This window comes from Vigna angularis, chromosome 1, assembly GCF_016808095.1.
Source record: "Vigna angularis cultivar LongXiaoDou No.4 chromosome 1, ASM1680809v1, whole genome shotgun sequence".
Classification (NCBI taxonomy): Eukaryota; Viridiplantae; Streptophyta; class Magnoliopsida; order Fabales; family Fabaceae; genus Vigna; species Vigna angularis.
In genome coordinates this window covers 11,827,789-11,841,500 of record NC_068970.1, presented here as the reverse complement: position 1 = coordinate 11,841,500, position 13,712 = coordinate 11,827,789, and the positions used below count along the sequence as shown (strand labels likewise).

At 31.4% G+C, this 13,712-nt stretch overlaps 1 protein-coding gene across 1 annotated transcript; it reads left to right on the top strand.

Moving 5' to 3' along the window:
- Nucleotides 1-217: 217 nt before the first annotated feature.
- On the top strand, nt 218-1,678 carry LOC128196183 (uncharacterized). Its single transcript, XM_052876413.1, has one exon. It carries the CDS (start codon nt 218-220, stop codon nt 1,676-1,678), a length of 1,461 nt encoding a protein of 486 aa, XP_052732373.1.
- The last annotated feature ends 12,034 nt before the right edge of the window (nt 1,679-13,712 follow it).

Genomic DNA, 13,712 nt, shown 5'->3' with positions numbered 1-13,712 from the left:
TTGTTTCATGTTAATTTCCAGATTATACATTTGGCAATGTTTTCGCATCTTTATAATTTCTTACTATAGTAATTGTGTTGCTTTGTCTTTTCTCTTTTTCTTTTCGTTTTTATTTTCTTTTTCTTAATTTATTTCAACTAATAAAATTCAGTTTAAAAATAATAATACGGCTAAAGTCTCCAAAACATCCTAAATAACACGAACCAGTGGCAAAATCATGGAGAACCAAGGAGAAGTTCAAGAGGGGATGAAAGTCGATATCCAACAGCTGAAGGAACAAATAAGTCAAATCCTAGAGGCCATGAATGCCTTACAAAGCCCCAAAGATTCGTGCGCACAACAACCACAACAAAGAGTTCCAGAAGTACAAACTTTCCCTTCCTATGGTCTTCCCCCAAATTATACTCCACCATCAGGAGTGGACTTGGGGCATCTTGATACTCAAAAGGCCGAAGGTAATGCAGTTGAAGTAGAAGGCGAGCTTGGGGCAACCACTTTCACAATTCCTGGGAAGACAATCCAACCAGGTATTGAGAACATGATAATGAAAAAACAACCTGAGACGAAGTCTTCATCTTATGTCGTTACACCAGCAGATTTTAAGGACGACAAGAGTAAATTAGAAGTCTTTGAGAAGAGGTTAAGAGCCATAGAAGGCGAAGGAAGTTTTGAATTTGGAGATGCTAGAAAACTATGTTTAGTTCCTGATGTGGTGATACCTCCAAAGTTCAGGTTGCCAGAATTTGAGAAATATCGGGGAAATACTTGCCCATGGAGCCATATAACTATGTACTGCAGAAAAATGGCAGCTTATGCCCACGATGAAAAACTTTTTATTCACATCTTCCAAGAAAGTTTAATTGGCGTAGCTTTGACTTGGTACATGCGCTTAGAAACTACTCACATCTATTCATGGAAAGATCTGGTTGATGCATTCCTAAGGCAGTATGAATATAATAAAGATCTAACACCTGACAGAATACAACTGCAAAACATGGTGAAGAAAGAGTCTGAATCATTTAGAGAATATGCCCAAAGGTGGAGAGAAATTGCTGCTCAAGTAGAACCGCCTCTGAGCGACAAGGAGATGACTACCATATTTTTGAATACTCTACAACCACCATTTTATGAACACATGATAAGCAGTGTCTCCTCAAGTTTTGCTGACATAGTAGTAATTGGAGAGAGGGTCGAGGGTGGCATAAGAAATGGAAAAATTGCACTAGGCTCACAACTAGTAGCAAGTTTAAATGAGTATGGTCCTAGACATGAGAAAGATAAAAAACGAATAGTTAACTCACATTTTATTGCCTATCCTCAAATGTCACATGGGTCCAATCGACCCATTGAGCGAAGAAATTACAATCGTAATGAGAAGGTCGTCAGCTTCACTCCTATCCCCATGACCTATACAGAGTTACTGCCAGATCTTCTCCGCAGAAACCTCATAAAGGTTTGTCCAACTAGACCTATACGACCTCCGTACCCAAAGAGCTATGACACAAACGCCAAGTGTGATTATCATGAAGGAGCGTGTGGACACTCAACAGAGGCATGCAAGGCTTTAAAGCATAAAGTGCAATCTTTGATCGATTCAGGATGTTTAAAGTTTGAAGAAAGTCAATCCAGCACTCTGGCAAGGCGCGAGTTCGGCCCTACAAATGCCATGGACAAATGAAGAACTATATGGGAAAGCATAGGTTGTTGTAAAAGGCGAAACTGATGTTGTTTTGTCTTGCTACGAGGGTTATGCTCATGGATATTATGCTTTTATCCGTGACTTTTAATGTGAACTTTCATTATTTGGTATCTCCAAGGTTTACTGGAAATCATGTCCTAATAGGGTGTCGTGGAGAAAAATGAAAGCCGCGAATAACAAAATTGAAAAAAAAACAACAAATAAATGAAGGCAATATTGAGTCGCTTGTCTTTCTTGCAAATTATCAAACTCTTGTTTTTTCGAAAATAGCAAAAAATATATAAATAGAAAAAAAAGAAAATAAAAGAATTGATAACAAAAAGAAAACAAAAGTTGTTGTGTCAGATTTTTCCGAGGTCAAATGTTGAATCAAAAATAACAATTTGATGTTTTCTCTTGAGATGTTTGTGCACATGGTGTTTGAAAAATCTCACCCTTCACTTTCCAAAATAAAGGATCTTCCCTAGTAAACATTGTCACTGCCCTCAGTAACAAAAACCTTTACACTGGGGCAGATTGGCTTGACCAACATTATCCTCGTTTGCGCTAGTTGAGTGATCCTGAATCCATTGAGGCAAACAAAAGAACGAAAGAATTTTCAAAAAAAAAAAAAAAAGAATAAGTCCCCTATATTGAAAAACCCGAAAGGGCGGTCTAGAAAAGAAAGGAAGAAAAAACGACTCATGTTGAGGTCATCTAATCGTAGAATTAATCTTTTGAAAATAAAGCAATCAGAGTTCAAAATGATGTGTGGCCTTCTTTCTTTATCCAAAAAGCAAAAAACTATAACCATTGTTACCCCGTTTGAGCCAAAAATAAATTCTTTTTCAAAACTATTCCCAAGCAAGGGTTATCATCAGTACGAGTCAACTTGGAATGCAGATGAAGAGTACTCAACGATCAAATGAAGCGAATCCTTCAAAAAGGGTAAACAAAAAAAAACAACAATAAAAAAGAATTAACCAGAGATGAAGGAAAAACGAAGTTCAAGACAAAAGCAAAGTGCTCTAAAGAATCAAATAGTTGATGCAATGCGTAGATGATAACCCTTGTTTTAAAAAAAATGTGTATCCGACAAACATTTCATTTGGGCCTTTATACCCTTTTCTTTCAATACCTTTTAGCCCCTAGCCATGTTACAAGCCTAACAAAGTCCACGCAGATCGAATGATGATTGCTCATATTTTCATAGAGCTTAATTTTGCGATAAGACAGAATAACTTTCAATGTGTCAAAAAAAAAAAAAGATTTGAAAATGAATAATGTCTCAAGAATAGGGGACCTCTCTACCAACCAGCCAAAAGCATACAAAAGAAAATCGAAGCAATTTGAGTCATCCTTTTAGCTGACCCTTTCCTACCCACTACTTCTTCCAAACAGAACCCCATTCCAAAAAAAAAAAAAAAACAAACAACAAAACTGGGGCAGCTTGGTAAACCTCACCGCGCGTCTTTTCCTTGAAATTCGTCAAACCATAATCTCAAGAATGGGGCAGCTTTGCAGATCTTACTTGAATTTTTCACCAGAATTATCATGGATTCACCATCATACTCATTACACCAAATCGGGGCAACTTTTTAGGTACCTCGTGTTTCGCTTTGACACTCATCTCCTATAAGGAGCGTATGAGGTGACAAGCCCGCATGGCTATCCCATTATCTTCCAAACCATTCTAAACAATTCCCATTTCTTCACTTCCGAGTGAATTCAAGCATATGTACGTTAATGTCTCGGGAGAAAAAGTCAAAATGTAATAATCTCAAAGTTAGATCTCGGATGTATGACATTCCTCACTTTTCTAAGCATTGGAAATAATGGCCAGTCTGATGATTGCAAGTAAGACCATGGACTCGAAAAAATAAAATAAAAAAACAAAAACAAAGCAAACGTTTTCATATACATGAATGGTTATCGATTTCCTTCTTCAAAAAAAAAAAAACCAAAGAAAACACAAAAAGAATAACATTCAGATTTTCTCTCTCAAGCCATATTGTTTCATGTCGATAAGCTTTCGAATTTGTGTCAAAATTAAATAACATGTGAAGTTTCAGGAATTTCAAAATTCGAAAGCCCAGTTTCTACACTGGCCCACAAAATGAAAGGTTTCAACACCCCTACGCTTTTTCAAAAATCAAATTTCTATCAAAATTACAAGACATTTCACAAATTACAAATTTCAAGAATTTCAAAATTTGAAAGCCCAGTTTCCATACTGGCCCACAAAGCCCAATTATCACATTGGCCCCAAGCCCAGTTTCCACAATGGCCCCTAAGCCCAGTTTCCACACTGGCCAACATTTCACAAATTACAAATTTCACGAATTTCAAAATCAGAAAGCCCAGTTTCCATACTGGCCCCTAAGCCCAGTTTCCACACTGGCCAACATTTCTCAAATTACAAGTTTCAAGAATTTCAAAATTTTAAAGCCCAGTTTCCATACTGGCCCACAAATCCCAATTATCACATTGGCCCCAAGCCCAGTTTCCACACTGCCCCTAAGCCCAGTTTTCACACTGGCCAACATTTCTCAAATTACAAGTTTCAAGAATTTCAAAATTTGAAAGCCTAGTTTCCATACTGGCCCACAAAGCCCAATTATCATATTGGCCCCCAAGCCCAGTTTCCACACTGGCCCCAAGCCCAGTTTTCATACTGGCCCACAAAGCCCACTTATCATATTGGCCCCCAAGCCCAGTTTCCACACTGGCCCCAAGCCCAGTTTTCACACTGGCCCCCAAAAGCCCAGTTTTCACACTGGCCCCCAAGCCCAGTTTCCACACTGGCCCCCAAGCCCAGTTTCCACACTGGCCCCAAAAGCCCAGTTTTCACACTGGCCCCCAAGCCTAGTTTCCACACTGGCCCCCAAAAGCCCAGTTTTCACACTGGCCCCCAAGCCCAGTTTCCATACTGGCCCCAAGCCCAGTTTCCACACTGGCCCCAAGCCCAGTTTTCATACTGGCCCACAAAGCCCAATTATCATATTGGCCCCCAAGCCTAGTTTCCACACTGGCCCCCAAGCCCAGTTTTCACGCTGGCCCCAAGCCCAGTTTTCACACTGGCCCCCAAGCCCAGTTTCCACACTGGCCCCAAAAGCCCAGTTTTCACACTAGCCCCCAAGCCCAGTTTCCACACTGGCCCCCAAGCCCAGTTTCCACACTGGCCCCAAAAGCCCGGTTTTCACACTGGCCCCCAAGCCCAGTTTCCATACTGGCCCCCAAGCCCAGTTTCCACACTGGCCCCCAAGCCCAGTTTTCACACTGGCCCCCAAAGCCCAGTTTCCACACTGGCCCCAAGCCCAGTTTCCACACTGGCCCCCCAAGCCCAGTTTTCACACTGGCCCCCAAAGCCCAGTTTCCACACTGGCCCCAAGCCCAGTTTCCACACTGGCCCCAAAAGCCCAGTTTTCACACTGGCCCCCAAGCCCAGTTTCCACACTGGCCCCAAAAGCCCAGTTTTCACATTGGCCCCCAAGCCCAGTTTCCACACTGGCCCCCAAGCCCAGTTTTCACACTGGCTCTTAAGTTCAATTTTTGCCTGGCCGTTAAGTTCAATTTTTGTATGGCACCTTTAGTTTCTCTTTGGGATATCGATCCTCTGCTAGGCAATGGTCGAACCCTTTTTATTGCATCGTGATTCTCTTCATCTTATGTACTTGAATCGATTGTTATTCTCCTCTTTTCTCTTTGAAACCCAGACGAAATTAGTATTTTTATCTTTACTTATCTTTTACTCTAATAATATAAAAACGTTGTTTGTCATATTATCTAGTAAAATCTAAGTAAAGAGGGGCAGCTGTCAATACCCAATTTCGTCCGGGTAAATATAATTCATCACAAAAATAAAAAAAAAAACATAAAAAAAAAACCAAAATGAAAAATACTATTTATTTTACTTTTTGCACCCCCAAATTTTCTTTTAAACACTTAATCCAATGGCCCAAAATAATCTCACTTTTTTTACTTCCTCACCACCCATCTCTTCTTATCACACCCCATTCTCCACATCACCATCCACCTCACCCTCCACATCATCTACCTTTTTCATTTACTTTTTCCACATCATTTCCATATTAATTTTATATATCAACTTTTCTAATTATTCCACTTACATTTTTTAATTATATCTTCTCCATTAACATTTTTTATTATCCATTTTTCTCCACCTTATTTTTCCACCCACTTTTTATATTATTTCTTTCACTTATTTTCCACATTAACTTTTACTATTCACTATATTTTATTTTACCTACTTTCTCCACCAACTTTTTATATTATTTCTTTCACTTAATTTTCATACCTAATTTCTCCACCACCTTTTTATATTATTTCTTTCACTTAATTTCCATACCTAATTTCTCCACCAACTTTTTATATTATTTCTTTCACTTATTTTCCACATTAACTTTTACTATTCACTATATTTTATTTTACCTACTTTCTCCACCAACTTTTTATATTATTTCTTTCACTTATTTTCCACATTAACTTTTTCTATTCATCTTTTTTTATTATATTTTATTTCATCTAAATTTTCCACCAACTTATTATATTATTTTTATTCATCAACTTTCTTCATCCTTAACTCTATAAATACATACATTCTCTTCACTTCACAAAAAAAAAGTTACATAATATCCATCTTCTTTCTCTCACACACCAAACCTCTTCATCCTAAAACTCTACTTCATTTTTCTCTCACATTTTACTATCTCTCTATACATATAAAATCTCATACCACATTTCTACTACAAATTCATCTTCTTCACCATCAATCTACTTCTTCTCACAACTTATTACAAGCAAAGTCTTACTTCATCTTTCAAATCCTTAACAAGGTACACATTTTCTTTTCATTCTACTTATATTCATTTTGATCATTTTTTAGTTTATAAATTTATCCTATTTTCTACCACGATTTTATCCTATGCTTTTTAATATTTTTACGTCATAGATATTTCAACTCACCTCTCTTTCTTAATAAAAAAATAAAAAAATATAAAACTTTAAAAAACATGTAATAATAAATATCGGTATGAGTACTCGTGCGATCGTACGCATCAGCCTAGTACTCGTTACCCAAAATATAAAAAAAAAACAAAAAAAGCCGTATGAGTGCTCGTGCGATCGTACGCATCAGCCTAGTACTCATTACGCAAAACAATAAAAAACAAAGAAAAAGCCGTGTGAGTGCTCGTGCGATCGTACGCATCAGCCTAGTACTCATTACGCAAAACAATAAAATACAAAGAAAAAGCCGTGTGAGTGCTCGTGCGATCGTACGCATCAGCCTAGTGCTCATTACGCAAAAAAAATCTAAACATTACATCAAAAAATACCAAAAAATATAAAAATCTTCAAAAACTAAAAACATCCACATTTTCAAACAACAATCAATATTGCTAGCCAGAACTACGTGATCCTTGATTCTCCATCAAAAGTGGAGATACGTAGGAGCAAGGCCAGTCCTTGTCAGGCTCACTCTCCCAAAAAATCCAAATCATTTTCCAAACAATTTCTCAAACAATTTTCCAAACAATTTTCTCAAACAGTTTTCTAAAAGAACTACGTAACCCTGATTTCTCACATGAGAATACGTAGGAGCAAGGTCAATCCTTGTCGGGCCCAAAAAACTAAAAAATATTGTTTGTTTCTTTAGAGTTTTATTTTAAGGGAAAGTTAAACATTTTGAAAACCACATCCACATTCGCGCATTTAGTTAAAGGTACTGCCTTATGGCAGGCGTTGTAGGGTGCTAATACCTTCCCTACACGTAACCGACTCCCGAACATAGAATCTCATTTTCGCAGACCATGCTTTATCATTTTATGGTTTTTCCGTAGTTTTCCAGAATAAACTATGGTGGCGACTCCAAATCTCTTTTTTCAAAAACATTTTATTTCTTTTTCTTTTTCGGATCGCCGTCCCGTCGCGATTTTTTCCGGTTGCGACATTGACAACTATATATTAGTCCTTTTATTTATTTGTTATTTTATTATTTAGTTTATTTTTATTAATGTACTAGTCCTCTTGTTAATGTGTTATTATTAAATTGTATTTATCAACAACATGATGTTTTTATTTTCAATTTATTTATATTTTTATTATTTAATTTGTTTCCGGTTATACGTTGATTCATTTCGTCATGCTCTTTTGTTTGTTATTTTCTACTTATTCTGAATTTAAAATTCTTGTTTTAATTCTTATTTTATTTAAATTTATTTTTTGTTGTGAAATATGTTTGAAGTCTTGTATCAACCATAGATAAGGTCAATTTAAAATATATAAGTGGGTGCAAACCTCACCTTACAAATCCATTTTGTGTTTAGAACCTATCCTAAAAATAATTGTTGTTTATTGGACATATTGTTCCACCTGCTATCAGGTCGTTATCGGACTACTCATTAATGTCTAGTTTCACACTCGATATTTATATACCTGGACGTGATGGGTATGTTGAAAGTCCCATATCGATTAGAGATAAGGCCAATTTTAAATACATAAGTAGGTGCAACCCTTATCTTACAAGCCAATTTTGTGAGTTTGAATTAAACTTAAAATTCACTTCTTACCAAAAGATATTTTAAATATTGTTATTTTATAATTCAAGATATATATAAATATATATATATATATATAATAAAAAATAAATAATAATAAAAAGAAAATAAATTTTTAATTTAATAAATTTGAGAAGAAAAAAAGTTACATGTATACTTTACAATTAACTTCATAATTTTTCACGTTTTTTTTTATATTTCTTTGAATTGTTTATATAAATTATAAATTGATTTTTAAAATAAAACATGACATATCTGATCTTGAAAATTTAAAAGAACATGTGAGTTGAATTGAGGAGAGTTACAAATATTTTTTTGGAATGAACATTATGCGAACACGTGATTATTTGTGTTTAGAAAGTCAATTAAACTTGGTGAAAATAATAAAGTAAATACATGGATATTTAGATGTTCTATAGTACATTTTATATAATGCCAAGGTTAGTAATATAGATGTTTTTTTTACAACCAAAAATGTTTTCTAATTGAATTTCCAACATTTTTTAATTAATAAGAATTTGATGTATAATCTTTCGTTAAACAATAGAAACAAAATATAAAAGATGTAGTAAATAACTTTTTAGGAAGAAAGAAAACATTTTTGAAAGATTTTTTGTTTTTATATAAAGGAATATCTAATTCCAGTTTTATCCTTTACAAACTTTTAAGAATTAAAAAGTGTATCCAAAGTTAGATTTTTTTTATTGTAAACTTTGCAAGAGTTTTATCAAGAAGTTGTACTTTTATATATATGTATATATATGTATATATATATATATATATATATATATATATATATATATATATATATATATATATATATATATATATATATAATTTACCTGAAGTCTCATTCACGTAAAAAACTTTTTATATGTGTAATTATAGTAGATAATGCCTTTTCTAACATTTTAATCATACACAAAAAAATCACCTGCAAATATTATTAATATGTATTCTGAGATGTATAATAACAATAAATTTATGAGCAATGTGTAGATAAATATTTATTTTTGTTACATATGGATATATAATTGGTGGGTAAAATAAAATTGCTAACAAAATAAAATTTGTGGATATTTTCCATAAATAATTATCATACTTTTTGTAGTGATAATAATATATGGTTACATGTTTATGTCCATAAATTAATGGTTATGAAAGATACTTGTAACTAATAATGGATTATCTTAAATTTTGTATTATGGTATTTTAATAGAAATTAAGTGTCGATGCTACAGGACTAATAAATACATTTTTGGGCTTTTTAAGTTTTATTCCTTTATTTTCATTAACCTTTGAAATATATATATATATATATATATATATATATATATATATATATATATATATATATATATAAATATATATAATAAAAAAAGTAGTAATTATTATTTACCAAACGTATTTATTATAATATTTATATTCATTCAACGATCATGCATTCCAAGTTATTTTTGAAAGTATTTTTTCTGGTTTGTCTTTTTCAACTTTCTTTTCTTTGTTTAACCTTCTTCCTTCAACAATAGCTTTGGTGATTTTACTTTATTTTGTCTTCATTTCTTGTATATTTTTATTTTCGTTCATCTAATTCATTTTTATTGGTTAAGTTTAGTTTGAAATTTAATATTCATTTACTTTGAAATTTAATATTTATTTAGTTTAAAATTTTATATTTATTTTTATTATATTTTGTATCTATTGGAATTTCAAATTTAATTTAGAAAATTTACAGTATTTCGAAATTCGATTTTTTAATTTTGAAATCCAATTTAAGAAACTCACCTAATTTTGAAATCTTGTTTAAGAATTTATTGAACTTTGAAAATTGATCTAGAAAATCATCAAATTTTAAAATTCAATTTGAAAATTCAATGAAAAAATCCAGTGAAAGTTTTTCCTAAATTTCAAAATTTTATATTAATTTATTTCAAATTTCGAAATCGGATAGCCACTTCTTTCAAATTTTAAAATCCAAAAATCAAATTTTGAAACATGATGAATTTCTTAAATATAATTTAAAATTCTGATACATGCAAAATACAATAAAAATAAATATAAAATTTCAAACAAAACTTAATCAACAAAAATGAACAAGTTAAATGAAAATGAAAATAAACAAAAGATGAAGGAAAAACAAAATAATACCACGAAGGATACTGAATGAAGAAGATGAGATAGAAAAAAAATATGATCGAAAATGACTTGGGATGCATAATCATTCAATAAATACAGACAATAAATATATTTGGTAAGAAGTACTTACAGCTTACCTAATTTATTTTATATTATATTTATTTATTTATTTATTTCGAAGATTAAATTTGTCTTTGAAGTGAATTTTGAAGATGCAGGATAAAAACTATAATGAGTGTTGCCCTTGCACATGCACACCAAGGCCCAAAACAATTGATTATATTCAGTTGGATTGCTTCCTACACCTCTATATTTTCTTCCTGAACCCCATTGGTGTGATAAAATACTATTTTATTCTTAAATCCGACATGGACAATCAAAAATACGTTTCAAAATACGATACAGTACATGTTTGACATTGTGCATAATTGCATCATATTAACTACATAAAAATATCTCTTGGAGACTAATACTATATTTCATTCAATGTTTTATAGTTAAATGTCGTGTATCTAAGTACTATTTTGGTATCAATGTTTTAGTAAATTGTTTAAAAATTAAAATATAAATTAAAAGTTTTATATTGAGTAAAGTATTATAAATAAATAAAAGAACCCTTAAAGTTTTGTGTTAAAAAGATAGCATAAGATCTCTCATAATCAAGTCATACTTCTTGATTGGAAATCTCCTCAATCTATCTTCCTAAGAAATTATCAACATAAATTAAATGTTTAAACACAACTTTATTATAACTTTTCTTTAACTAAATTCGATATCTATACATCACTTCAATACAATATTATAAAGTTAAAGTCATGCATTTAATCAATACTCCAATGCAAACTTATTTTACATTCCAATGATGAAACACACTTTGATTTCCTTTATTAAAAATATATAAAACAAAATTGTTTCAGAATATGACTTCTTTATAATAAATTTGTATGTACAACATATTTCAATATTTTTTAAAATTTATTCACTTTTATAATTTAAAAAAAATTACAGTATTTTCATAATTTATCCATGAAGATTATGCTTAATTTGCTATGTTCAAATTAGCAAAAGAAATATTGGTTCGATTAAAAATAATTTGTGGGGTCATAGTTTTAAAATATTATCTACAAGTTTTCAAGGAGATCATTTTCTAAGTAAAACGAATTATATCATTAACATTATGTTTTTATAACTTTGGAAAGAAGAAGCCATGGAGGACGTGGTAGCCAAATAGAAGTAAGAGGTAATCTCTTTGAAAAATCTATTAATAATCTCAAAACTAAAAGTTAACTTTAATAACTCGTATACAATATAATCTCTTATTTGAGTTTAACTTATATTCCACTTAAACGCTGATAATATCTATTTAGTAAAATTATATCTTTAAAGATATAAGGAAAATTTTTATTCCCATGCACTATCTTTTTAGTTATACCTTAGAATATGATTTTATATCTCTCTCTTACTTTTTCCTCTTTTTATTAACTTTAAAGATATGGTTACACCCTTAAGAAAGCTATAGATATTTACATTAATTTTTCAAACTCAATTTTCTTTTTTACAAAAATTAATGCATCCTTTATATCTATTGTTTTCGGTGAGTCAAGACCAACTATTCAGATTGTGTTGTATTGTCATTGATTAGTGAATTAGTTCTCGTTAAGCTGTTCGGATGATATTTACAATAGGTACTTCAATATCAAAATCAATTCAACATTAATATAATTGACAAAAAATAGTTAATGCAACAATTAATATATATAGCCTACCTTCCTATCTCAAACTTTTATTTATGGGTTTCCTAATGGGTTATTGATTAACATTGGCCTAATTACAACCTAATTGTGAGTAATTATACTTTACTCTTAAGTTGATGAGTTTTAAGGTTAATCTCTTCTGGTTTGTTCATCATGATCAATCTAATTCAAGGTCAGACGGTCTGCTTGGTCATCATCCATGCTCGCCCTGCTACCTGAGCCAATGCTTGACTCATCCGAGTTGGTGCATGGTTACTCAATGTCCTGTTGACCAGGTTGATGATTGGTTATCTAGGCTAATACATGAACAACCGACCTGTTTGTTGATTGACCGAACTCTATGGCTTGTGCTCCGGACTATGGGACATCTATTAAGGGTAGTGTACAATCAACCAATCTGTTTAGTGTTCGGTCGAACTCACTAGTTTACTCTTTGAACTCCGAATAAGTTATTGGGTTGGTTCATGGTTGATCGTCCTCTTTAGTGACTCGTCAGACTTGCTGATTAACCATCTGAACTCTGATTGATCGAATAGTCATACAATACAATTATAAAATATGAAGAAATAAAAATAGTTTCATTAAAAAGAAATATCAAATATAAAAAAATTTCATGCATTACATATAATTTAAAATTTTTTAAATTTATTTAATATAGTAAATATAAAATGTTTTTCTGGTCTTAAGACAGGAAAGATTCCAAGAGTGACAAGGTAACTTATTTGATAATTATGTTATAAACAATTATTATTGAACAATTTTTTAAAATTTTAAATTATTAAAGAAGTTAAACATATAGACTAATAAAGAATAGTGATTTTCTTATGTCAATCAAGTAACAGAGAGATTTTTTTTTCTTCTAAAAATTGACGTGAATTTGTAAAAAGAATAGTGAACAAGAATCTAGAGACTAATAAAGAAGTACAGACTTAATTGATGTCAAATGTTTGCTCAAGTATACATAAATTATGGGTGCAACGTGAGAGTTGCATTTCACTAAACTCACTTATTGATTTATATTCAAATTATATCCTCCACTTACTTAATTATTTAAATTTTATTTTTCAAATAATTAAATTAAATAAATTTGTTGAATATCAATTTGTTAATCATTATAATCAATTAATCAATTTGAGATCACAATACACTAATTTAACCTATTTTGTAAAGATCCAATAAATAGTATTTTAAAATTGGTATTGGTTTAAAAATAATTAAAAACTCATTTATTTTAATATTAAACTATTTTAATATAGATAATTTTGTTATAAATGAATTTTATTATTTTAAAAATACAATTTTTTTATAAATTATTTTTCTAAAGTTCTATGATTTTTCTCTCTACAAGTTTTGGTCTTCTGTTTGCGTGATGAAAACCTAAAACCAACCGTAAACGAACTTTTCATTTTGGACATATCAATTTTTCATATAGAATAAGTTGATCTTTTTTTTCTTTCTTTAATCTATTTTGTCTTCCTTTACGTGCAATGGTTGTAAATGCATGTGATGTTTGAGTCTTTTATTAGATTCTTTGCTAATTAGATATCTAATTATGTTTTTATTATT

What these genes read in the sequence shown, in the direction of transcription:
- LOC128196183 (XM_052876413.1), top strand. Translation starts at nt 218, where the DNA reads ATGGAGAACCAAGGAGAAGTTCAAGAGGGGATGAAAGTCGATATCCAA.